Source organism: Plecotus auritus (assembly GCF_963455305.1).
Source record: "Plecotus auritus genome assembly, chromosome: 7".
NCBI lineage: Eukaryota > Metazoa > Chordata > Mammalia > Chiroptera > Vespertilionidae > Plecotus > Plecotus auritus.
The window spans coordinates 82389737-82416262 of record NC_137774.1 but is presented as its reverse complement, the minus strand read 5'-3'; the positions used below and the strand labels follow the sequence as shown (position 1 = coordinate 82416262).

The window sequence follows — 26526 nt, the reverse complement described above, 5'->3', positions numbered from 1 at the left end:
CAACTGCTCTCCCCTGCAGGCCTGGGTCCCCCCCCAACTGCCCTTCCCTGCAGGCCCAGTCGCCCCCAACTTCCCTCCTCTGCTGGCCTGGTCACCCCTAACTGCCCTCCCCAGCAGGCTTGATCGTCCCCAACTGCCCTCCCTTGCAGGCCTGGTCCCTCCCCTGCTGGCCTGATCGCCCACAACTGCCCTCCCTTGCAGGCCTGGTCCCTCCCAACTGCCCTCCCCTGCTGGCCATCTTGTGGTGGCCATCTTGTGTCCACATGGGGGCAGGATCTTTGACCACATGGGGGCAGCCATCTTGTGTGTTGGAGTGATGGTCAATCTGCATATTACTCTTTTATTAGATAGAATAGAGGCCTGGTGCATGGGTGGGGTCCAGCTGGTTTGCCCTGAAAGGTGTCCTGGATCAGGGTGGGGTTTCCCTTGGGGTGTGGGGTGGCCTGGGCGAGGGGCCTGTGGTGGTTTGCAGGCCGGCCACGCCCCCTGGCCACCCAAGCAGAGGCCCTGGGATCTGAGATTTATTTATCTTCTACAATTGAAACTTTGTAGCCTGGAGCAGAGCCAAGTCTTCTGCTCGCTCAGTGGAGGCAGCCATTTCTGTTGGGATTTATTTATCTTCTATAATTGAAACTTTGTAGCCTTAAGCGGAGGCCAAAGCAGGCCAAGGCTGCAGAAGCTTCCTCCATCGCCGCGGGAAACCCAAGCCTCCTGCTCTCTCCAGCTCCGTGGCTGCCTCCATTTCTGTTTGGATTTATGTATCTTCTATAATTGAAATTTTGTAGCATTGAGTGGAGGCCTGGGCCGGCAAGGGCAGGCGGAAAGCTTGGCTTCCTCCATTGCTGGGAAAACCCAAGCCTCCCTCCTGCTCTCTGTGGTTGGGTTTATTTGCATATTCCCTCCTGATTGGCCTGTGGGCGTGGCTGGTGGGTGTAGCAGAGGTACAGTCAATTTGCATATTACTCTTTTATTAGATAGGAAGTTCCCTTGGTGATTCACATAGGCCAGCAAAGCCTGAGAACCACTTTTAGTCACTTAAGGAAGAATGTAGCTGAAAGTACCTGGACTCTGCTGACAGAGTCCTGGGTATTTGTTCCCCTAGGCCAGTGGTCGGCATACTGCGACTCGCGAGCTGCGGTTTGCTGCTCTGTTGACTAATGAGTTTGCCGGCCACTGCTGTAAGGCATTGCCCTTACCCAGAAGTTTTGACTTCAGGTTAAAGACATTAGTACATTATTAAAATGTTTTTTAAGTGTTTTTCCCTAAGGCAGTGGTCAGCAAACTCATTAGTCAACAGAGCGGCAAACTGTGGCTTGCGAGCCACATGCGGCTCTTCGGCCCCTTGAGTGTGGCTCTTCCACAAAATACCACGGCCTGGGCGAGTCTATTTTGAAGAAGTGGTGTTAGAAGAAGTTTAAGTTTAAAAAATTTGGTTCTCAAAAGAAATTTCAATCGTTGTACTGTTGATATTTGGCTCTGTTGACAAATGAGTTTGCCAACCACTGCCCTAGGCCACTTCATACCTATGGGGACCTTGAGCAAGTTACTTATCTCCAGACCTATTTCCCACTATTTCATGATAATGGTGTGAATATTAAAATGAGAACATGTGTATGAAATGCCTTAGATAGTGCTTAGCATATGATAGTAGGCATTTAAAATAAGCTGAAAAAAGATGTATTAAATTTTTTTGTTGTGCTTTTATTTTGAACGATTTAAACATTTTCAGAAAATGTTTGATGGTTTTTCATGAAACGTTCTCAACATTTTGGGATGGTTTCTCAAAAACATCAAAGTAGGGAAGTTTAGGCATCTATCCTGCAAAGAAAAGCTGTTGTGAAGATGGCTGGTGGCCTCAGGGTTCTCCAGGAGTCTCTGCTCCTGCCGCCCAGCATCCTCACCCAGCCCCAGAGGGTTGGTCGCTGACACTGGGAAAGGGGGCTAAGGACACTGAGGCGGCATGTACTGTGGCTCAGTGAGGTCATGCGCAGTGTTGGAATCGACGAAAGTGAGCGAGCCATGATGGTGCCAAGACTCTTGGGTCCCTGCAGCCCTGAGACCTCTCTCAGGCTCTGACCTTCAGAAGTGACTTAGTTCTGTCTTCATCACCCTGCCCTTCCTGCCTCCCGCCACAAGCACACCAAAATACCTTTCTTCCAAGATGTTAATGTACTGTATGGTTGCCTCTTTGTTCTTACTTAAGCAGAATCTTTCTGTGGGAAGAATCTCATTTTTACATTAGAGTTTCACTGTGTATTAAATTGGAGGGGCTAATTGTATCTTTGTAAGAAAAAAACTGTCTGCACCTGGAGGGTCTGGCTATATAATACCAGATTCTTCCATATCTAGGTTTAGTAGCTTTTTGTTTTTTTAGCTCCTCAGCTCCAGCTAATTGGATGTACCTAGAGCTGTTGGCTTTTCTGGTAGAGGAAGTGGGAGCCCTGCCCTCTAATTTTTAGCTGTTCCTTAAGCATTTTTCTAACATTCTGTGAATGTTTTCAGTTTTAGGGACTCGGGGAGAGGACATGGATCAGCTCGTAGCCTGCATAGAAAGCAGGCTGCCAGTCCTGACCTGTACACTACAGCTGCGAGAGGAGTTCAAGCAAGAAGTGACAAGAACAGCAGGCCTCTTACACGTTGATGACCCTAACTGGCCTGGAATAGGGGTTGTCAGGTATGGTTTCTGCTTGTTGCCTGATGTTAATTTCTCTGCTGTATAAAGACCAAGGTGGGTCATTTTATGAACCAACTTAAAAATCTCAGATGAATACGTGCAGTCACAGTAAAAATGTCTAATGAACATTCAATTAGAAGTTCTGGTCCTGCCCGATTTGGTTCAGTGGATAGAGCGTCGGCCCACAGACTGCAGGGTCCGGGTTTGATTCCTGTCAAGGGCACATACCTCAGTTACAGGCTCAATCCCCAGCCTGCAGGTGCGGGAGGCAACCAGTTGATGTGTCTCTGTCACATCAGTATTTCCCTCTTTCTATCTCTTTCCTCCCTTCCACTCTCTAAAAAATGGAAAAATATCCTTGGGTGAGCATTAGCAACAACAAAAAGATCAACAAATGAATGCATCAATAAGTAGAGCAACAAATCAATGTTTCTCTTTCCCTCTCTCTCTCAAATCAGTAAATAATAATAAAAAAGTAGTAATTCTGGGCACTTCTAACAGCACATGCAGCAGGCGATGGGACCCACCATTGCACTCAGTGCAGTAGGAGTTGCTATATATGCTTTTGTGCCAGCTCCCCGTCACTAGGATATATACACAGGTCTACAACTGACAGATGGTTCCTGTCTGCGGCGTATGAGGAAAAGGGCCCCGTTCCTCAGCAGAGCAAACTCCTGCAGCCCTTGTAGTCACTGTGCTGTCCTTCCTGTGGCTGCTTTCCATCTCCTTTCAGGATGAGGGACAGCTCCCTTTTTAATCACCAATGATGAGACTTCCAGACCTTGGCCCTTCTCTGTAAATTTCATAGCCTTACAGACTTGACCTTTCTTTGAGACATTCTTGAAAGTTTTTGGTCTTGAAACCCTCCCTGAGCGGCTCCTTTGTCCATTTGTCTCAATCCACATTCTTGGTAACCTTCCGTAGCTTATATTCCCCCAGTAACTCTGTGTCCAAGAGACATTTGATATTCTAGCTTTAAATACTGTTGTTTTATATTGTTTACAGGTATGAACATGCTAATGATGATAAGAACAGTTTGAAATTAGATCCAGAAGGGGAAAAAATCCATGCTGGACTCCTGAAAAAGTTAAACGAACTTGAATCCGACCTTACATTTAAAATGGGTAATTACTACTTTTATAAGTCATCTGTTAACTTTGCAAGGACATTTCTAACTGGCTTAAGAGAAAACGGGCTTTAGAGCTTTTTGAGGAAACGTCGTTTTAGTTTTTCCTGAGGGGTGAGATAGCTCCTTTCCCTGTCCACAGCCTCTCCAGGCTTCCCGTCTCCTCATTAGAACCACTTTCCTTACCCCATAGGGAGGCTCCTTTGCATGTACAGAAAAGCGGGTCAGTGTGTGACTCATGACAGGTAACCAAGTTGGTCTGTTGTTTCTTCCCGCAGGCCCTGAGTATAAAAGTATGAAGAGCTGTATTTACATTGGCATGGCAAGCGATGACGTAGATGTTTCCGAACTAGTGGAGACCATTGCAGTCACAGCCCGAGAAATTGAGGAAAACTCAAGGGTCTGTAAGACTAATGAAAAATCTCATTCCTTTTCTAGGTTTTGCCTGGGCAGCTAGCTGGAGTCACAAATGTCTGTTCATTCATTCTTTCCCAAAAAGTTTTTAAATGTTTGCTATGAATTAGGCATGGTGCCGGGCATTGGGAATGCCAAGTGGATTTGACATGGTACTTGCCTTTGGGGAAAGAGATACATATAACCAAGTGAGGTGGTAAATGCTATAGAATAGAAGTTAGAGGTAGGTGAGCATTCAGAAAGATGCCTTCTCTGTTTGACAAGGTCAGGGAAGACTTCCTGGTTGTAGCTGGGTCCTGAGGCTGAATGCAACAGATATTTCTGATAACTGGAACTTCCTACCAGTAACAGACCTGCTCCTGCTGGCCAGTTGGCATGGAGAAAGGGGCTCTGAGGCTTAAGTTGGTTCTCCAAACCAGAGATTTGAGTCACTAGAAATCACTCAGAAGGAGAGAAAAGGGACCAAAACATGTTTGATCTGAGAGGAGACAGAAACGTGTCACATGTTTCACTTTTGGTAGGGGTGGGGAAGAGAAGGACAATTTGATTCATTCCTGAATGGACTTTGCAGTTTCTTCCAAACCTGAGTATCTCACTTCTGACTCCATTTCCACGAATGGGAGCCACATGTCTATTTTCTAACGACGTGACATTCTGATCATAGGGATAGTTATTTCTCCTCTCTGTTCCCTGGCTAATGAGGCTGGTCACCAAGGTCTGTCTGCCTAGACCTCCTTGAGCATTTTATCCTCTTCTATTTGACTTTCTGTTTTATTTTTACACTGACCTTTTAAACTGCAGAATTCCATTAGAAAAAATGTCCCCAGTGCTGTGTTAATAGTTCTAGGCCCCAGGCAGTAAGTTTAGATGACAAGTAATGCCTTTCTTGGTCTTAACACAGCTTCTGGAAAACATGACAGAAGTGGTTCGGAAAGGAATTCAGGAAGCTCAGGTTCAACTGCAGAAGGCCAATGAGGAGCGCCTTCTGGAAGAGGTGAGTCTGCTGAGTGGCTCAGGCTGGGAGCTGGACTGGACAGGGTGATGTTGAGCAACGTTCTGTTTTGCAGGGGGTGTTACGGCAGATCCCTGTAGTAGGATCCGTGCTGAATTGGTTTTCTCCAGTCCAGCCTTCACAGAAGGGAAGAACTTTTAACTTAACAGCAGGTAGGACTAACAGCCTCCTCCCAGATCTCATGTACCTTGAGAATTTGGACCAAATGCCCTGGATCCCACACTCGTGCTGAAAAGCCTTGTGTGTGTCCCATGCTTTATCCTGGGTACTGTGCCAGGAATCTGCCTGCCCCTGTGACTTTCTCATCTCCCCTCTCTTAACCCCTTAGCTAAAATGGCCCAAAAGCAGATGCGCATTGCCTACAGCAGATCTCTCTTCCTAGAATCCAGTGAGAACATGTTCACTCAGCTGTTCAGGCCCTCAAGACTGTGTCTGGGCATTTGGTTTCCGTGTGAACATTGCAGTCCTCATTAGTGTTTTGCCCAGTAAAGTAATGCCTTTGCCCAGTGAAGACCATGGTCTGTAGCATTGGACTATTAACAGTTGCTTAGGTTTGGGGGAGATGATATCCACAAGACTCCTTTCCTGTTCTACCAGGGGTCCCTTCCTGTGACCCTTCCCCAGGAAATGATGACTCCACTGTCATGACAACCAGAGATAATCTGACTTTTAAAACCTGCCATGCCTCAGCCTTTAGCAAAGAGGCATTCATTCCTTGTTACTAAAGTACAGTTGCTAAAGCACTTCCGAGGGGGAAGTTAGGGTGTTTCCCACTTGAGCCTGGCTCTCCAGGCGTGCTTAGGCCAGCCACACTGCTGGCTTTCTTCACATATACACAGGATACCAGGAGAAACAAGGATGAAACACTCCAGCAGGGCTGGGACTCTTGAGCACAGCTGTGAGGTGGCTTTCTCCAGTTCTGGCATGTTTCAGGAGTACCCAAGTCTCCACTAGTCTGTGTGAGGCTGCATGGCTGGAGGAAGCTCAGTAGGGAACAAGGCTGAATGGGAGCATCTGCCAAGGCAGTCTGTGTGAGGAGTTTCTATCCACCCACCCACCCTCCCTCTCTTTCTTTCCCTGGCAGGCTCTCTGGAGTCCACAGAACACACGTATGTCTACAAAGTACAAGATACAGGAATAACACCGCCTCAGACCCCCTCAGGCACTCGAACTAAACTCAGACTTCCAGGTACATTATATCTTCACTAGAGGTCTGGTGCACGAATTTGTGCACAGGAGGGGTCTGGCCGGCCGCCCCGATGGGGGCCAATCGGGCGGGGCCTGCTGGGGGGCGGTCTAATGCTGGAAGCTATAGCTTTCCCCCAGCTGGATCTAATTGTACTTTAAGGATGGCCAAAAGAAAACCCACAACAGAACTGTTTTGCATTTCACATGCCATGAGATGAAGTTGTTTGCAAAAATATATCAAGATGGATGATGGCCCTTTAATGATTTTTGCATTCTTCCTGGGGCTCTACCCTCAGTTTCCCAATATGATCTTCATGTCTGTTTGTTTAAAAGTTTTTCTGTTTTTGAATGTGCCTACCCTTCCTTCGCTGTTGCTCCTGGCAGCCTGCAGGTCTTCTTCGCCCCATTTAAAGAGAGATTGAAAGAGCACCTAATCTGGAAGGCACTGCAATTTCACAAAATCCCCACCCAGCCTTTCCACATTCCTCAGCAAAGGGCCACCATCCCGTTAATGCTTAGGTTGCCTTTTTGGCTAACTTGGAAGGTCTCCTGGGGCTGCGGGCCGTGGAGGGAGAATTCCACACCTTGGCTGCAGTAATGGCAGAGCCCTCTGGAGACTCTGGTCGGGGTCAGAAGGGACTGATAATTATTTTCCTGTGTTTGTACTAAATGTACATGCACCAGGGAGCCAGGCAGTGATTTAGAGGTGTTGGGGGCCAATCGGGGTAGGAGCCAGTTGCGGGGAGGGGCCTCAGGCGGTTGGCAGCCAGCCCTACCCCCGATCAGGGTGTTGGGGGCCGATTACGGCCCGAATCAGGCTGGTTGGCTGCCACAATATGTGTCATAGCCACCAGTCGTTCTGGTTATTCCGCCCTAATGGTTGCTGGGCTTTTATATATATAGATGTTTGAGTTCATTAGCATTAAAGAAAACGGTTGGCCCTGGCTGGTGTGGCTCAGTTGGGCATTGTCCTGTGCACCAAAAGGTTGCTGATTTGATTCCCAGTCAGGGCACATGCCCTGGTTGCAGGCTTGATTCCTGGTAGGGGGCATGTGCAGGAGGCAGCCGACTGACGTTCCACTCTCACATTGATATGTGTCTCTCTTTACCTTCACCTTCCTCTCTCAAAAAGAAAAAGGTTTACATTTCTCTTGGGAAAATAGACTTCTGCATCATTTAATGTTTTTCCATTGGTATTGCCTACACTCCTTTGTTTTCATGGTCTTTTACCCAAAGTTCCATTTCTCTTAAGACCAGCTGTCCCTTTTTTTGTTTGTTTTTTAATTTTTAATATATTTTTATTGATTTCAGAGACAAAGGGAGAGAGATAGAAACATCGATGAGAATCATTGACTGGCTGCCTCCTGCACGCCCCCTACTGGGGATCAAGCCCGCAACCCAGGCATGTGCCTTTGGTTGGAATCGAACCTGGGACCCTTCAGTCCACAGGCCAATGCTCTACCCACTGAGCCAAACTGGTTAGGGCCTAGCTGTCCCTTTAAATACCATTCCAGTAGCCTTGGGCTTCAGCCTTGGAAGAATACCTCTGTAGCACTCCTGAGGGGGAAATTACGGTCTTGAGAGTTGGCATCATGTTTAACCTGGTGTTTATTTTACTCTCATGAGCTTTTCACGAGTGACCTCCAAAGTCCTCGCCTTGGGAGCATGTTAGTCCATTATCAGCTCTTTTCTTCTCTCGTTACTCAAATGCTTCCAAACCAGTAATACTGGGGATTTCCACTGAATGGTTGGAATTGATAAAGCAATCACGTGTTGCACAGAGAGCTTTGTTGCAGAAGTATCCTTTATTGAACTTTCAGTGCTGTTTATCCCATCTTTCTCTAGGCCAGAAGCCTTTTAAAAAGTCCCTACGAGGCTCAGATGCTCTAAGCGAGACAAGCTCAGTCAGTCACATTGAAGACTTGGAAAAAGCGGAGCACCTGTCCAGTGGGCAGGAGCAAGAGGCCCTGGAGGCTAACAGCCCTGAGCAGCACCCAGGGGCCCCCGCCCCTCCGGAAGCCGAGCAGACTGGAACCTTCCAGAACACAGCCCAAGGCCCGGAAGATGACCGCCCACAGGTAGAAGAACTGGAAAACTTAAGATAAAATTCGGTGTTTGGTTTGAGACTGTACTGAATATTGTCATGGAAGATAAAGTTATACTGAAAATGTGAACTGTGCCACATGCTAATACAAGAGAAATTACTGTTATTTGTGCTTTAACTGGCTTTTTGCACATGTATGTGCAAAAAAATCAGGGTAACTGATTTGTCTTATTTAATGGGTACAGAGAACTGTTGTTTCTGTTTATCCAACTGTAGTAATAATTTCCCCCCCAAGTTACCCTAAACACTTTTTATTCACAAAGAACACTCGGAATGTCAAGTGTCTGCCACTTGAAACACATGCTTTTATCTTGTAAACATAAATTATTAGTTACACAGAACTTCCTGGTAAGACAGCTTTCTTTAGACCTCTCCGGGTTCTCTGCTGTACCACTGCAGAGGAGAGACAGACAACTTTCCTTTGCCATCTATCTTAGTTGGTGTTTAGTTTGATCAGGTTGCAGTATACAGCTGGATCGTGCTGGCTTGAAGGAGAATGGGTTTCAATGGAATTGTAAATAAGAGTGTCAGAAGCCCTCTCTTGCCATCCCCAACCGCTGCTTTCCCTGGAGACGTAAGTAAGGACTGTGTCCACTCAAGTTGTGGCAGGCTATCAAGCAAGTTGACTGGGCAGTGCTTCTGTCTGTGACTTTCCTCTGCCACAAATCCATTTCTCCCTTTATATACTATTTCTAAACTAAATGACTCATCTATTAAGAGAAACTAAGGACTCTTCTTGACCATATATATGTATATTTTTAAATATTGGTAAAGCTTTTAAATCGGCACAAGAGAACAGACTGTGCTCATTTCTATGTGTAATATCTGAAAACCTAATAGATGCTACTCCTAAAAGCCTAATATTAAACATGCTGTGTAGCACCCAGTTAAGTTTAAATTCTAAAATAAGTATACTTTAGACCTGTTTCACATGGGAGCTTCCATAGCTTTGTTCCACTAGCAGCTCACCCCTTTAGGCCCAACACACAAATAAGAGAAAAGTAACCTTTCTCAGGCTGACCAAGTCAGACTACTGCTGAAATAACTGGTTAGCCCTTCCATGACTGCCCATGTCTACTTTTCCAAAGGACGGCACCCCTTCACTCACCATAGGCAATGGCCCGTGCCTTCCAGTCCAGCAGTCAGGCTTGAGAGACCGTGAGACAGTGGGAATTTACACTGGGTTTGTGGACTGTAGTATTGGAAGCCTTAGTTATACCACAGTAAGCCTATAATTACACTCTGATTTGATGTGATTTCTGACATCTGGCATTTGTCAAAATGCAATTTTCCTTTTTGTGTGTGTGTGCAGATGATTAAACAAGTCTTCCCTGTTTATTTGGTGCAATGAAGTATAGCAGATAATATGGGGGAAGGGGAAATTATCACCTTTAACAAGATTAATTTTTAAATGTTTTTATATATATTTGGAATTGTTAAATTGGTTTTGCTGAAACAGAATTTCACCCTTGAGATACTATTTGGATGTTGGTTTCAATAAAGGTTCTTGAAATTGTTCCCAGTGAGTTCGGTTCATAAATCTTACTATCAGTCAAGCATAGTCACTTCCTTTTGGATAGACAGAAACTTCTGAAAAATAAAGATTTCTGAAAAATATAACTTGCACAATAATCACAATTTGGGCATTTTAATGACTTAATACCTAAAAGAACAGATTTATCAGTGGTTTTGTGTAATACTCAGATTAAATTTATTCTCATGAGAAATTACCTATTTTAGAGATAATTGTAATACAGGACAGTGAGATCAAATCCTGTTTGTCTTTCTGAACCTTCCAGCTCATTCATCTAGAAGTACATTTATATCAGTTTGGATTTGATGCTTCTAACACATTTTGGGGTCAAAAAAAACACCACCCTCAGTGAGATGTATAAATTCTGACTGAACTTTATTGCATTTTAAATACTGTTTTTAAAGCAGACTCAATTATAAATTTCCCTTTATTCACTAATTTTGTAGAATTAGAATTACCTAAGTAACTGAAATGGCTGTCATAGAATAGTGAGCAGATGGCTTCTCCTCTGCCCCTTATCACTAACCAAAAAGGAACAGCTGGATGTCAACTTCTTAGCAAAGCAAAAAATAACAAATGCCTTTGCCAAAATAAGATTTTATTTTGAAAGTCATCTGAAAGACACTAAGACTCAACGGATGTAGATTCCAAATTCATATTCTGTGCAACCCCCACCAATGGTCTCTGTCATGCCAAAAAGTTGCTTTCTTTGGTAATTCCTATTTTAGCTTCTTGGAGAAAGGATCTTTTCCCATAAGCCATCTTCATTTTTTTTGTAGAGCAGAGCTTTATTTCCAGGAAACAGTGTGTTTGTTGGAGATGGGTATTTTTTTAAAAACATCAAGGTTGTTCTAATATGTTCAACAAAGTGGGGGGGCTCGGCCAGAGGTGAAGTGGAAAGGTTCTGGAAAAACAAGATATGAGGCATGAGAGAAGAACCTCTCGCTGTTCCCTACTTTGATTAAGATGACAAATATTCTTGTGTTCCTTGAACATTAATCAGGATGTTCTCAGTTCACTCTACAAACACATGTAAATTGTAAAGTTACATAAGAACAGGTGTACTGGGTTCATGAGAAAAAAGCAGTTGGTTGCTTACTACTTCATCTATGCAAGTGGTCTACCCAGGACATTGCTTATCTCCATTGATACAAAAGTTAAGTAGGGTCTGCCAGAGGCATCCTAAAAATAAATACTACCCAATGAAGCGGGGGAAACAGCTATTATTTAGTCTAAACCCTTTTCTTTCTTACAGATGAGGAGACCAGGGTCCAGAGAGTTAAGATTTGCCCACCTTGTAAATTCTCACCTCTAGTATTTGCTTGTCATCTTGCTGCAACCAGAAATCCACATGTGGAAATGGCACCCAGGAATACGGTCCTATACGAAGTTGTTCAGTCTTTGCATCGTAAATATTAACCATCTGAAAAGAACATTGTAAGGATAGATTTTAAGGAATGCTATTAGCTTCTCACACCCTACCATTAAAGCATGCTCCAGTGTAGTCTAGCACTTAAGGCATTTACCTGAATGATAAGCTTCTTTACAATTATGTCTCCTAATAACAAGAGCTGCTGCTTACTGAATACTTCCAACTGTCGGGTACTGCACTTTATGGGTAACATACATTACTTTGTTTAGTCTTGACAACAATCCTGCATGAAGATGGCATTTCCCCCATTTTGGTTGAAAACCTGAGGCTCAAAGAGATGGGGCACATAGCCCACAGTCCCATTTCCAGTAAGTGTCAGAGCTGGGCCTCCAACCCAGGCGTGTCTGACTGAAGTCCATGTTCCTTATGGCTACATAAAACACTGCCTTCTTATTTATACCCAAGTAACTAAGTTACCTTGCAACTTTTCACAATGCCTGCTGCCCCATCAAAAGAAAGGGAAAACAATTTGTAAAAATGCTAATTTACCCAATGACCAATTAACTCCCTAAATTCTCAAATTTGTCAATGGTCATTATCAGCTTACCTACGAATGTTCTATTTTGGTTACTGACATTGAAATATATTCTGAATATTAGCTAAATCAAGGCTATGATACTACTTGAGAAATTATAAAAGGAACTCTAAAATTGTTAAAGAGTTGGCAAAACAGGTCACTCTGAATCCAAACATTATTTTCCAATGAAACTGTCAGCATTTCATGAATGAGCAGATCTCTTTTGGGTGCTTTGAATGTGTTTCTATTTTTCCCACAGTTTTACACACATTTTTAAGGGATTCTTTTACCTATTCCTCAAGCGGGGCATGTCAGTCTTGGGTTTTTATTTTTCTAACTTTTAAAATTAAAATATTATTTAGCCTGGCGGATGTGGCTCCGTGGTTGAGAGTCAACTCACGAACCAGGAGGTAATAGTTCGATTCCCGGTCAGGGCACATGCCTGGATTGCAGACTCGATCTCCAGTAGGAGATATGCAAGAGGCAGTCGATCGATGATTCTCTCTCATCATCATTGATGTTTCTCTCTCCCTCTCCCTTCCTCTCAGAAATCAATAACAAAACACACATATTTCAAAAATGTTATTTAGCCCTAGCTGGTTTGGTTCAGTGGATAGAGCGTCTGCCCGTGGACTGAAGGGTCCCGGGTTCGATTCTGGTCAAGGGCATGTACCTCGGTTGCAGGCTCCATCCTGGCGCTGGTCGGGGGGTGTGCAGGAGGCAACCAATCAATGTGTCTCTCTCACATCAATGTTTCTCTGTCTCTTCCCCCTCCCTTCCACTCTCTCTCAAAATCAATGAAAAATATCCTTGGGTAAGGATTTTTAAAAAATAATATAAAAAGATCACTTAAAATGTTATTTAATTAAAAAGCACCCTAAGGCAATCAGACTTTTAAATTGATTTGATCTGTCTTTTGATCAGTTCATTCCAGCAGATTGTTCTTTAGTTCTTTGGTCCAAAGGAGTATATGATCTGAGGTTCAAAGGGGAGACACTTCTCTTTCCCCCTTCTTGGCTCTTTCTTTGTAGGAACTTTACAGGTAAAGTTCTTACAAAGTAAAAGGGGTTCCTTCTCTTTGGATTGAATGCTAGAGGTTCACATTACCTCCCTTACACCTTCCAGGCAGAAAATTGGGGTCCTGAGCTTATAACCTAAAAGCACTCAGGAAATCAGAGAGAGGGAGAGGGAGAGAGAGGTAGCCCCTGATTAATTCACAGCTTTAAAGAAGCTGACATGAACTTTTCATATCCAAGGTCTATAAGGCTTTGGAATTTGATGCCCTTTTTTTCCTTAACCCCTTAACACAAAGATGATTCCAAACTCACTGGTCCTCCTGTTAAAGCTCGGGCAGCACGCAGCTCCTCCTCCGGACCGCGATCTTGGAAGGAGGCTCTATAGATCTCTGCAGTTTTAACGTTGACAGCTGTCAGAACAACAGGATGACTGAGTTGACGAAAGACAAACATGGGAAGATTGCACAGGCCTACAGTTCTCCCACCATACATAATAGAATATGGATAAGTCTCTCAAATACAGAATAGAATGAAAACTGAACAAATTACTCTTACGCGCCTGTAGCTTCCTCCTTCCTGGAAAGAGACATTGCAATCTTTTAGCCAAGTACCTCACTCAAAATGGCTGAGACCTGAGCTGAACTAGGTTCTGTAAGACTGTTCCAAAGCAAGAGCCGGCCCCACAGGAAGACAATCTCTTCAGGCAGGTGGGTGGCAAGGCCTTCCTGGTCAGCCCTGTGACCAAACATGTCTGCAAGTGGCTGGGGGTAGAGGGCCTGTGATGATGGCCAAGTCTGGTGGTTTTGTTTCCTAATTTTTACTACGCGTTTCAAATATATAAGTTACAGAAAACAAAATAACACACATCTGTGTACCCACCACACAACTAAATACATGAAGTATTACAGACAAGGTAGAAGCCCTCTGCATACAGCCTATTTCATCCTATACCTCTGGAGTCTTAGGGACCATCCTGAAAAGGTGGAAGTTTCTGGATTTTCTCTAATCTGATACTTACTTTCCTTCTCAATCAAAACCTTACTTGATTCCCAACAGATAAGAACATTATTATGCTCCACTCCAGCCCCTGGAGCCCTGGCTGGAGAAGAGCACAGCTGGCCACCTCGGGAGAGAGGGGCGCCACTAACACTCGCATTGCTGGTGGCACTGTCCATGCTTTACATGTGCCTCCTGGCTTTCTCCTCCCCGTCTGGATGTGGACATTTTCCTCTTTCGAAGATAATTCTTAGAGAAGATCAGCTACTTGCCCAGGGTCCCCAGCAAACACAGCGGAACTAAGGCTGTGACATACTGACATCAGTGGCTCACTAGTTCCTTTCACTGGAGCCTGCCTTGTCAACATGTGGCCAGTTTCCAACCCTCAAACACTACTCACCAATGCCATAAATGATTGGAAAGTGGTTTTCGTTTTCTTCCCGGTCATTTAATTCTAACAAACAAACAAAAGTTTTTTTAAGATCCAATTTTTAAGGAACACTAAACAATTGCTTTCATTTTGTAAAGTAGAGCCCCCACTGCTAAAGCGGGGGAAAACAGACCACAAAAGGGACTGTTTCCTGTTTCCTTGCCGAGTCCCAGAGCACTCGGGTTTATACTGAACAAACGGCCACCTCCAGAGGTAGGGGCTCCCAGCCATCTACATGCTCAGCAATGTGCCACACAAGGTGGCAGCTCCCACCTGGGGTGTGGCCCCTTCTCCTGCCCAGGAGTACAGACAGGCTTCTGAAAATCCCAGGGAAGGAAAGATGAGTGACACTGAAGCAGGTCAGCATCTCAACTGAGGCTGCGCAGGATTTGGACACTGGGCAGGAGGGCAGGAGGGAAAGCCATTCCAACAGATGGGGAAAGCTAGAACAAAAGTTAGCAAAGCATCGGCAAATTGTGTCTTCTGTGACTGAGCTACCGAGGCTAGGTCCTGCTTTATCGGGGAGGGCAAAACATCCCTGAAATCTACAACTTCATTTTGGGAAGGATGGCAGAACTTACCGGTCACACATAATGTCACTAAGTGAATGTCATCTTCTTGTCTGTCAAATTCACCTACAATTAGAATTTTAAAACTGGATGTCAAAAAAGTCCCTTTAATTAGCAGAACATATGCTGAGCAAGTCAAGAAGGAGACGGAGGGACAGAAGCCAGCTGAGCCATCTCTGTTCTAATACCCTTTCAGCCACCACCTGGCCTACCAGGCCTGCCAAGTTATAGCCATGTTCCTAGCCTCAAGCCCAAAGAAAACTGTGACCAAGGCTTTCCATTTCTCTCTTCATTCGGGGAGGTTTGGGAGGGAAAATGACTCTAAAGAGTTTTACTCTTCCTAAGTAACTATTTTTCCTGATATCATAGTCATAAAAAATTTGATCACTGCAAAAATTTGGAAATACAGGAGAGTATAAAGAGTAATGGGTTTTTAATGGTAGAAGTATATGGATTTTAATGCCCATAATCTCAGTTAATACGCTGTGTATTCCATGCTTTTCCATGCACAGCTAAGCTCATGGCATGTAGACATTTTATATTTAACAGCTACATCATTATTCCTTTACTAATGAACATTAGATAATTTCCTGTTGGAAATGTTCTACTGCCCATCTATCTTTGAGCATAAATTCTGTACACATTTCGGATTATTTTCTTAGACTAGATTCCCAGAAGGGGAATTACTGGGTCCAAGGATATGAGCCTTTTTAAGACTTTACCATGATGCCAAATTGCTTTCCCAGCAGGTTGTACCAATGTATATTCCAGTACTGTGTCAATTTGTTACCTCACTCCTCATGGTTAACACAGAACAATGTGTTTTTGAAAAAAATACTTGCTCATTGAGTAGGGAAAATATGGTATGATCGGTGTTCTCATTTTCTACGTTATTAAAATGGACACTTCTTCCTGGAGGGTGGTTCTGTTTCTACATAATTCAGAGTATATCAACTGCTGTCTTAAAGAAAACCTTGTCCCATCCCATTAACCCTGGAAAATGCAGCTGTGTGCTGTTCAGTCTTTATGTCAGATTCCAAGCTGAGAAGTTTATGTCACTCCAGGAAGGTGTGCCCCTCTTGTGTCCTCACTGGGACTTATAGCCAAGCAAAAATAGGTACAAATTTTTATCAAATTTGGGGGGGAAACAGGGAACTTACTAAGAAGTTGATGAGTAAGTTTTTGTGACAACTGCCTATCGTCACTGAAGCCGCCCACGAGGTGCACTTCCAGCCTGGCAAAGAAATGGGATTGTGGTCAGAGGCCAGCACAAGGCAGCGACTGTGCACTGGTTTTGCGTTAAATGGTGTTCCTCAGCTTCAGTAAGCCCTCGCTCTACAGCAGCGCTTCTAGGCCATGCTTGAGCCTTCATGCACACAGAAGATACCTGTGTGGCTCCCTGCGGTAAATGGGGAGGCTGCCAAGGCCAGGCAAGCTTCTGGGGATCCTGCCCAGGAACCCTGATGGCTGAAGCGTATTTCTGCCTTCCCACAAATATGATGCCGCTTGATGCAGGGGGTGAGGAACTCTGCTCAGGAAAAATATGCCTCTACACACTGTTTACCCACCCAAAGCAGGGTACCTCTGAAAACCTCTTCAGTGTCTGCGCCAAAGAGGAACTGGGCGGAGGAGTGGGAAGGGAAGACAGCTTACGCTGTACAGCCCGTTTTGTGGAGGGACTGCAGTGGACCTTCCACAGTGCTGTCTCCCCTAGTGCCCACCCACCTCTCCTGGAAAGACAGGAATGATCATCTCCATCCCACAGAGGGAAACTGAGTCTTTGTCTAAAGCACATGCTTCTTATCCACTGTGTCCCCCTGAACGTTAGATGCATGAGACAGAAAAATGTGTACTTGGAGTTAAATAATTTGGAGAAATCTTGCCCAATGTAACCCCTCCCTAGGAATCATAGTTCACACTAGCAAAGAAAAGCCCTAAGAAGTCCAACAGGTGGAAAAAAATGAACTTTGTTTAGCCGTGTGTTCCCACTTATCTGCTAACTACCTGAGCACAGCCTAAAACAACCGGGGGACAAGTGCTTTGGAAAGTGCAGTTGTAGCCCTAGCTGGTTTGGTTCGGTGGATAGAGTGTCAGCCTGTGGGCTGAAGGGTCCCAGGTTTGATTCCGGTCAAGGGCATATGCCTGGGTTGCTGGCTCAATCCCCAGTTGGGGGCGTTCAGGAGGCAGCCAATCAATAATTCTCTCATTATTGATGTTTCTATCTCTCTTTCCCTCCTCCCTTTCTGAAATAAATAAAAACATCCTAAAAAAAAATGAAAGTGTAGCTGTATTTCACATAGATGTGAGGAATGAACCGGAATCTCTAAGAAACCAGCACAGGGCCAAGCATCAAGCGGTCTCATAATGAACATTTAAAGTAAGAGGAGCAGAGGTCACCATGGCTTTACTCGACACTGGGCCACAGGGTGCAGCAAACCTTCCAGAGTGACCAAATCAGTTCCATGAACAGACCAGGGATATCTCACAACTGCGTTCCGAGAATCATGGAGTTGGGCCTGTGGCCAGATCCAGCTAAGTAATCGAGGGGCCCAGTGAAAAGTCCATTCTGCGACTGCATAGGTTGCACGCCAGTGAAGCTGGCCCAGCCCGTGTCAGCAACACAGGCAGAAGTAGAATTACATTTAAAAATTGATCTGTGTTGTACTAGTGAAACTGACAGAGCCTTTTTAAAAATTTTTGGGATTCTAAGAACTTGTATATCAATGGACTAGTTCATTCAATGGCTGCATTAGGCTTCAAGTAAAATGAGAGCAAAGTCTGCAAAGTCGGCCTGATGAGAGAGGAAGGAGAGGGGACAGGGGAGTGAGCACAGGTCAGACTGTCATGGGCCTACCACTAACTAGCTGTGTGACTCCGGGTCAGCTGAGTCTGTGTCAGCAGCTGTGGAAAGGAGGTGGTTACACTTCCTGTAACCGGTGAGAGGGTTAGATGCTGTGATGGATGGCCAGGTCAGACATCAGCTCTTGTAAGGAATCCCTGGTGAAATCACTATTTTGCTGACATTTAAAACTGTACCCCCTAGTCCCTCTGCCATCTCCCGTTCCTTCCCTGCCTTGTTTTTTTCCACAACCCTGTCTACCATTGAACATCCTACTTTGCTAACTGAATGTCTCCTTGCTTTACAATATGAACATCGTGGGGGCAGGTTTGGTCTCCTCTGTCCACTGCTATGTCCTTGGCACCTATAACAAGTTCTTTTTTTTAAAATATATTTTATTGATTTTTTACAAAGAGGGATAGAGAGTTAGAAACATCGATGAGAGAGAAACATCAGCTGCCTCCTGCACACCCCCTACTGGGGATGTGCCCACAACCAAGGTACATGCCCTTGACAGGAATCGAACCTGGGACCCTTCAGTCCGCAGGCCGACGCTCTAACCACTGAGCCAAACCGGTTAGGGCTATAGCAAGTTCTTGCTCATACAGAGCATTCAATAAATAATTGCTAAAGGGATACTATATCTGGGGTATAATAAATCAATGTCTGATATATGAACATCTAAAAATACATTACTGAACATAAAACTACAGGTGCAAGGTCAAACCTTCCATTTACAATCCAGCATTGTTTCCCTGCCTGTACCCATCACCCACTCACTCACTCACCAACTAGGACAAGGGGCCATGCTGTGCCAAGCTCCGCTCCAGGGGAATAAGACAGCCACTGTGGTAGTGACATTCTGTGTTTCTGTAACAGCTTCCACAGCGATTTCCTCTACACAAGGGTACCAAGTTCCCAATATCAAAAAATAGTAGCGTGGAGCTCACCTTCCACATTGAGCGTGGTCAGAAAAGGATTTTATGGAGTTCATGATCAAGGGGACCTCAGCTTTGGTGTCAGTTCCATCACAATGTGTCAAGCAGGTAGCCCCATTACCTGAAGAACAAGGGTGAAATGACTCATGTTATTCCCGATGAGAACTCAGTAAGCAAGCCAACTCAATTCCTGTCCATTCGGACCACCTCATCTTTGAATAGCCTGTAAGGAAAAACAGAAACTGTGCTGCCTAGCCAACCCACTCTGACCAGGGCACAGGGAGGTACCATGCAGACCAGAGAAACGGTGACCGGAGTCAGGTTCCAATAGGACATCAGGACACTCAAATCGAGAAATTAATGGTCCCAAACTTGGCTGGTTTAAATAATGATTTCCTTTATCTCTCTCGCCATACCTGTGTGCCTCAGGACCACAATGTGACAAGTGGTGGCATCATCAGAACCCAGAATGGAGATGGAGCCTGTTTAAAAAAGAAATAAAATAAAATATCCAATAGCCTTTTGGGATAACGCCCAATTCACTGCTTCCTAACCTACCATCCTTTGGGGAGGTCACTGCAAGCTCTCTTTGCTGAACATACAGAAGGCCCTGGGGTCCCACTTGTTGAACAGACTGACCTCTGAGAAGTCTGGCTCTTTCCTGTTTAATTAAAAAAAAAAATAAAATAGTGATGGAAATTAGTGAGGATTGAGTAACTAGAGAGGTGGAGAGAGCCAAAGTGTGCCCTAAGTGGGAAATACACACTTGTAGGTCTGAGGTGTGTGTATTATTTGACAGAAAGGCTAAACTGAAAAGATAGCAGTAACTATCATGTGGAACAATGCAAAAAGCAACAACAAAGTCCTATTCTTTTTTATCCTATAAAACAAGATTTTAGTGTCTATGGAATAAGATGCAAAAATCCTTTTTCACAGTTCCTTACTGAAGAATAGGAGGCTCCTCACAATTTTACAATTGTAAAGAGAATCAGACTGTATGGCCTAGTGGATCAGTGGATCAGAAACCACATCCCCTCTTTACTTTCTTTAAAGAAGTAGGGGGGGTTAAGATCTTCCCTATCCCCTAATCTCGTAATCCTACTCCTGGAAATCCATAATGAGAAAATAATCCAAAATCCCTGTTATTTAGGATGGCAAAAAGCTGGGAGCAGCAACAAGAAAAGATAAATAAATTGTGCAGAACCAACTCACAACTACTAATTGTACGGCCATGGAAAATGAGGACTATGGGAAAATAACTTTGAAATGTACAATGAAAAGCAAGATGCAAAAGTATAAAAATTTAAAGCTATAAATATACTGTTAATACAACAATGCTAAAACAGACTATACCTAGGAAAAATACTGGAAGGAAATTCACCAATATGAGCATGGTTGTTAGAACAGGGCAAACTCAAGTAATTTAACTGGTGTTTTTTCTCTATTCTCTAAATCTTCTATGATATAGTTATGTTATTATTAAAGTAGAAAACCAAAAATGAGCAAATCTATGAAAAGAATAGATTAATATTAGGTGTCCACATTTTGTCTAAATGAATATTTGTATAAATTCTTATGCAGTAAACCTGGGGGGGGCGGAAATCAAGTGGTTAAATTCTTGAATGAAAACTGAACTACACATTTCTTTCCCAAAAATGTCTAATTGATACAACCCTAAGTATCATAATTTCCTTACTTGCAACAAATAAACTCAATGAAAAAATTCTTATCCAGATGTGTAATATAGTGTACTGTCTAGACTGGAGAATGTTTTTATAGTCTTACACAGGCTTCTTGCCATATCTCATATTGGTGAGAATTTTAGTATTTACCAAAATAGATATAAAAAGGCATAATGACCAGCTTGATGAATTATACAGTGTCTTCTTTTTAATAAACTCCCATTAATTGGAAGCAAAACAGCAATTAGAATGAGACCAACCCTCAATTTAAGAAAGGAATTGAGAATTAAGTAAACTGCAATGAAGAATTGGATCTGCCTGGCACCTTTGCCTGCTGTAGAAGTCAATGAGAAATAAATGTGGCCGATTGTTCTGAAACTCAAAACACTCCTTATCAGGGAGCACTTTCCATTTTCATACCACTTCTCAGCTCACCTCAATTCAAAATAACAAAGGAGAATACAGCATTTCCTTTTTATCATTCCTTTAATACTTACCTTAACTTTGTTCTTTTGGGAAAGGGAGAGGGAAGAGTAAAGGCAAAATTTTTACCATTTCTTTTCATAACTGGGTCACCATCCAAAAGCAAAGCTACTTGTGAGATTTGATTATCACTTTCATACCCAAGACCAAAAATCAGGTCTTTTTTGATGAGATTTGATTATCACTTTCATACCCAAGACCAAAAATCAGGTCTTTTTTGACATAGCTCCAGAGAAAAGCACCATGGACTACTAGAAGAGAGAATGCCACAAGGCAGAAATGGTATGCTGCTTCTGTCTTCCACTTAAAGAAATAAAAAAAAGTTTAGCCAAAGTTCTCTGGGGGAAAACCCACAGCCAGCCCTACCTTATAAACTCACATCCTTTCCGATATAAAAATAGCCTCAGCTTCCTCAACTTTTGCTTTTCTCTGGACACTAAGACTCACTTTTAAAAAATACCTTTTCCATCGGTCTTTCTGTGCAACACCTCACCCTCAGTTCCCAATTCCAAACCAATGGTACGGGTCTCTCAACCCAGGGGTCAGCACTCCCTTTCCTGAAAGGGGCCAGTAGTAAGTATTTTGGGCTTCACAGACTGAACTGTAGCATGAAAGCAGCACAGCCCCATGTAAACAAAAGGCTGTAGCTATGTCCCCAAAAACCTTATTTATGGGAAATACCAAAATCTGAATTTCATAAAATTTCACGTGACCAAATATTAATCTTTTTTTTTTTAATATATTTTATTGATATTTCACAGAGAGGAAGGGAGAGGGATAGAGAGCTAGAAACATCGATCAGCTGCCTCCTGCACACCCCCCACTGAGGACGTGCCCGCAACCAAGGTACATGCCCCTGACCGGAATCGAACCCGGGACCCCTCAGTCCGCAGGCCGACGCTCCATCCACTGAGCCAAACCGGTTTCGGCCCAAATATTAATCTTTTGATTTTTCTCCCACCCTTTAAAATTTAATGTTAAAGCTCGCGAACTACCCACAAACAAGATTTGGCTTGTTCCTGTAGTTCATTGCCCCCTGGGTTAGGCTATCACTTAGCTGTACCCTCCAGGATGATCACTGAACCCTCACTCATGCTGCATATTGTCAGTCCTTCCTTCAAAAACATGAGAGCAGGCCCTGACCGGTTTGGCTCAGTGGATAGAGCATTAGCCTGTGGACTGAGGGGTCCCAGGTTCAATTCCGGTCAAGGGCATGTACTTTGGTTGCGGGCACATCCCCAGTAGGGGGTGTGCAGGAGGCAGCTGATGGATGTTTCTCTCTCATCGATGTTTCTAACTCTCTCTCCCTCTCCCTTCCTCTCTGTAAAAAATCAGTAAAATATATTAAAAACAAAACAAAACAGGAGAGCAGGTATAACAGGGCTTTGTGAACTGCACAGCATGCTGTGTAAGAAATTATTATTAACAGGTACAGCTCTCAAAACTGAGCCTTCTGCCCTGACCGGTTTGGCTCAGTGGATAGAGCGTCGGCTTGTGGACTGAAAGGTCCTGGGTTCGATTCTAGTCGAGGGCGTGTACCTTGGTTGCGGGCACATCCCCACTGGGAGGTGTGCAGGAGGCAGCTGATCGATGTTTCTCTCTCATCGATGTTTCTAACTCTCTATCCCTCTCCCTTCCTCTCTGTAGAAAATCAATAAAATATATTTTAAAAAAAACAAAAAAAAACTGAGCCTTCGTCCCACTTGTGCTACCTTATTTCAGTCCTTCATGGTCTCACACCTGAATTCCTGCCACAGAATTTAGGAGCGAAAGGTAGACAGCAAGACAATGGAGTCCCCTGCCTTTCACCGACTGACCTTGGGCATGCTCCTGACTCTGTGCTTCCACCTCCTCCTCTGGGCAATGGGGATGATGCTGATCACTCCTTAGGTTGTGTGAGGATTAATGGAGAGCAGGTGTGTAGGGAGTGGCTGTCACCATTCCTCATCCGTTTCTTGGATCCCCAAGGTCTCCCTTGCCCACTCTATCTTCCCTGATGGCTGCCAGAATTATTGCTTCAAAAAACTGGTTTTGTTATATCACTCCCCTCTCAAAAAACAAAAACACACCAAAAAAAAAACACACCTTTCTGAGCCCAGCAATTTCATTTGAAGGGATAATTACAGGGTTTATAACGATTTAGCTCTGTGACTTTTCATAATGAAAGATTGTAAGTATCTTACTTGCTTAAAAGGAGGAACAGAGTTACAGTGCACTCATATAGTGGAATTCTACGGAACCATTTAAAAAGGTGTTGCAGCTGAAACCGGTTTGGCTCAGTGGATAGAGCGTCGGCCTGCGGACTGAAAGGTCCCAGGTTCGATTCCGGTCAAGGGCATGTACCTTGGTTGAGGGCATGTCCCCAGTAGGGGGTGTGCAGAAGGCAGCTATCAATGTTTCTCTCTCATCGATGTTTCTAACTCTCTATCCCTCTCCCTTCCTCTCTGTAAAAAATCAATAAAATATATTTTTTTAAAAAATAAAAAATAAAAATAAAAAGGTGTTGCAGGACTGGTTAAGAGCAAAGAGTGCCGCCGGATGGAACTTTCTGCAGTGATGGCAACATCTGTATCTGTGCTGTCCCGTTCAGGAGCCACTAGCCACAGGTGGCTGCCAAGCACTTGACACGTGGTTAGTTCGACTGAGGAACTGATTTTTAAAGTTTATTTAATTTTAATTAATTTAAATGTAAACAGCCACATGTGGTTGGTGGCTACCATATTGAACAGTGCAGCTGGAGACCAAGGCAGACGGCCAGGGTTCCAATCCAAGCTATACCACTTACAGGATGTGGGACCTTGGGCAACTTCCTCAACCGCTGCTCTACAGCAGCAGTTCTCAACCTGTGGGTCGCTAGCAGGGTCGCCGAAGACCATCGGAAAACACAGATATTTACATTACGATTCATAACAGTAGCAAAATTACAGTTATGAAGTAGCAACGAAAATAATTTTATGGTTGCGGGTCACCACAACATGAACAGTATTAAAGGGTCGCGGCATTAGAAAGGTTGAGAACCACTGCCTTAGACTGTTGCAAGTGAAGTGACCATCCCTCCTCCATGTGCCTCTAATGTGAATTGGTCCCCACTATGAAGCCTTTCTAGGTCACGTCTCCCTAAATAGGCCAAACCCCACATCCCCACCTCTCTCCACACTTAGTGTGCTGCCTTGGACACTGATCTTTCTAACTATTTGTCATATAAATTTTCAGACATAAAAATAAGTGTCACCTAAATTTTTTCAGGCAGCTGGAATGTTTTCCCTTGGTGAGTCCTACTCCTGACTTCACTAGTTAACGGTGTGACAGCAACACAGTACAAGGAAAGTGCTTAGCACAATGCCTAGTGTCTGCTAAATACTCAGTATGTGCTGACAACTATCACTATTGTTTTCTTGAAATGCAAGTTGAGAATCACACAAAGCTGTCCCCTTTTCCCTGTCAGTAACTCCCCCTCATCCTTCGGGTCATCTGTTCACTCATTTATTTATTTTTAAGTATATATGTATTTTTTTATTTCAGGGAGAGGAAGGAAGAGGGAGAGAGAAAAACATCCATGATGAAAATCATTGACCCACTGCCTCCTATAGGCCCCCTACAGAGGATCAAGCCACAGAGCCTGGCATGTGCCCTGACCTGGAATCCAACCCTGACTTCCCGGTTCACAGGTCCACGCTCAACCACGCAGCCACACCAGCTGGGCTGTTCACTCATTGATGTAACAAATATCGACGGAAGCTTACATTCTGGGGGACAGATTAAGGAGAATAAACAAAAGTAGTATGCAGACAAAATAATTACAAACTGTACAACTGCTGCAGAGGGACTCAGGAATACCGCCCCTCAGCCCACAGACCAGCTCAGGCTTCCGTGCCTCACATCTCAGACGGAAAGGGGGCATTTTTCTTGATGGCACTTAACAGTGTATGGTCTTTGAGTGACTCTGTGATTAAAAACCATCCTCTCCCTAACTAGACTGTAAATGTCCTGGATGTAGGGAAAGAGGTGAACACGGGACAGGGCCCAATGTATAGATTTAAGTAATTCCCCCTTAACTGGGGCAAGTGTGAGGTGTAGTCCCCAATCGTTTTTTCTTTTTTAACAGTAAAAAACCCCTTTTTCAAACAGTTTCTGCAGAAGCTTGGACCAAGGTTTCAGAGATCTATTTCAGGACAAAAGCAGGAAAACAAAGCAAAACCCTGCCATCAGGGCGTGGTCCTCAACTCGGCCCAGCTGTGGAAAAGCAGGGCCCTTTCTTCCGGCTAAAAATAACTGGGGCCCTGGGCCCTGGTGGGGAAAGGAGGGGGTACGGGAAGGAGCCCGCCAGGGCAGCCCTGCCCAAACGCTGCCCCAAGCCCACCCGGGAATAACCTACCGCTTCCTGAGGACCCCAAAACGATGCGGCGTTCACGCGGGGTGAGGATCCCCGCAAGTGCTAGTGAGCAAGGGCGGCTGCCCAGGTTTTCCTAAAGCGCCAAGTCCGGATTGGGGGTTGGGACAGCCCTGTCTGGGAACAGGGGGTCCCGGGGTGTCCTCAAGCCGCGGTGCTGTGCGACAATGGGCAAGTCACCTAACCTCTCTGCGCCCCCATCCCCTCCCCTAGAGAAAAGGGGCCTCAGCAGATGCCCTCTAAGGTCCAAAGGCAAAAGCTCCACAGATGCCTCCAGCGCAGGCAGAAGGTCGCTGGCAGCGGCCGGGTGTGCCGCCAGCAGCACCTCAGCTGCGCCAAGTTTAAGTCTGTTTCGGGCAGAGCGGGTGGTGGCGGCGGGGTGAGGAGGGCTCGAGTCCACCTTGAAGCCCCCCACCCGGGCCCTGCTCACCTCCAAAAGCGGGTGGGCTCGGACGAGGTCCCCGGCGGACTGCGGCAGCTGCACTCGCCGCCCCTCAATCAGCAGCGGCATAGTGGAGACGGCGGCCCCGGCAGTCCCAGGGAGGCGTCGGCCTCCCCCGCCGCGGGCTGCCAGCCCCCGCCGCCGCCCCCGTCCCCCACTTAAGGTGCCCCCGCCTTAAGGTGCCCCCGCGAAGCCCCGCGCCGCCGCGGGCGCCGCTGGGAAGTGGAGTCCGAGTAGCCCGCACTGACCCAGGAGGGTGAGGAAATCTAGGGCGGGGCCGCAATGCCCCTTGGGAAGCGTAATCTAATCGCCAGGAAGAGGGGTTGAGGCCAGCCTCCTCCGCAAGGGGCGCTGGGAAATGTAGTCCTGAAAGCGTGGGGACGAAGGGAGGGGAGCTGCACCCAATTTGAGAGCCTTTGCTCTCAGAGCCTAGCTCAGTTCCCAGATCCGGTAACCTGGCCTGAGTGCGGGGTCTGAGGGCTCTCTGCTTGGGTTCACAACACGGCCCTACCACATCTAATCGTGCGTGATCTTGAGCAAGTCCCAGATGGTATTCAGTGAATAATAAACGCACACGTCTTAAACTGGGAAAATAGAGCCTAAACTTTGCTAGCCCCACGTTTAGAAATCATCAATTAACTATTGGCATCCAGTAGGCACTCACAGATGTTAACGCTCAGCAAGATACCATGCAGTCCCTACTGAGGATAGGTACCCTGGTGCAAGGCTGGGGCTCTCTA

At 45.0% G+C, this 26526-nt stretch overlaps 2 protein-coding genes across 6 annotated transcripts in view; one reads left to right on the top strand and one right to left on the bottom strand.

Annotated features, from left to right (window-relative positions):
• Positions 1-12084, top strand: part of PDXDC1 (pyridoxal dependent decarboxylase domain containing 1) — a 53666-nt gene extending 41582 nt beyond the window's left edge. The window contains exons 17-24 of one of the 2 annotated variants that reach the window (XM_080678367.1): positions 2503-2674; positions 3680-3798; positions 4079-4200; positions 5116-5208; positions 5282-5378; positions 6311-6415; positions 8260-8492; positions 11308-12084. In XM_080678367.1, coding sequence (XP_080534493.1) covers positions 2503-2674; positions 3680-3798; positions 4079-4200; positions 5116-5208; positions 5282-5378; positions 6311-6415; positions 8260-8492; positions 11308-11367 — 1001 coding nt within the window. In that variant the 3' untranslated portion in view covers positions 11368-12084. Of the gene's footprint in view, positions 1-2502; positions 2675-3679; positions 3799-4078; positions 4201-5115; positions 5209-5281; positions 5379-6310; positions 6416-8259; positions 10036-11307 lie in introns of those variants that run through there. The other variant, XM_080678368.1, reaches the window with a different exon arrangement.
• Positions 9944-26084, bottom strand: NTAN1 (N-terminal asparagine amidase). 4 transcript variants are annotated; one of them, XM_080678369.1, is made up of 10 exons: positions 25775-26010; positions 19348-19450; positions 19206-19271; positions 18802-18910; positions 16173-16246; positions 15025-15078; positions 14414-14467; positions 13330-13427; positions 11362-11475; positions 9944-10956 (listed from the first exon to the last, which is right to left on the bottom strand). In XM_080678369.1, the coding sequence occupies exons 1-10, from the start codon at positions 25853-25855 to the stop codon at positions 10777-10779; spliced, it is 933 nt and encodes a 310-aa protein (XP_080534495.1). In that variant the 5' UTR covers positions 25856-26010; the 3' UTR covers positions 9944-10776. The 4 variants fall into 4 exon arrangements, with proteins under 4 accessions (XP_080534495.1, XP_080534498.1, XP_080534496.1 ...); XM_080678372.1 differs by lacking the exon at positions 19348-19450 and having other exon boundaries at positions 25775-26075; XM_080678370.1 differs by lacking the exon at positions 14414-14467 and having other exon boundaries at positions 25775-25983.
• Between the last annotated feature and the right edge of the window lie 442 nt (positions 26085-26526).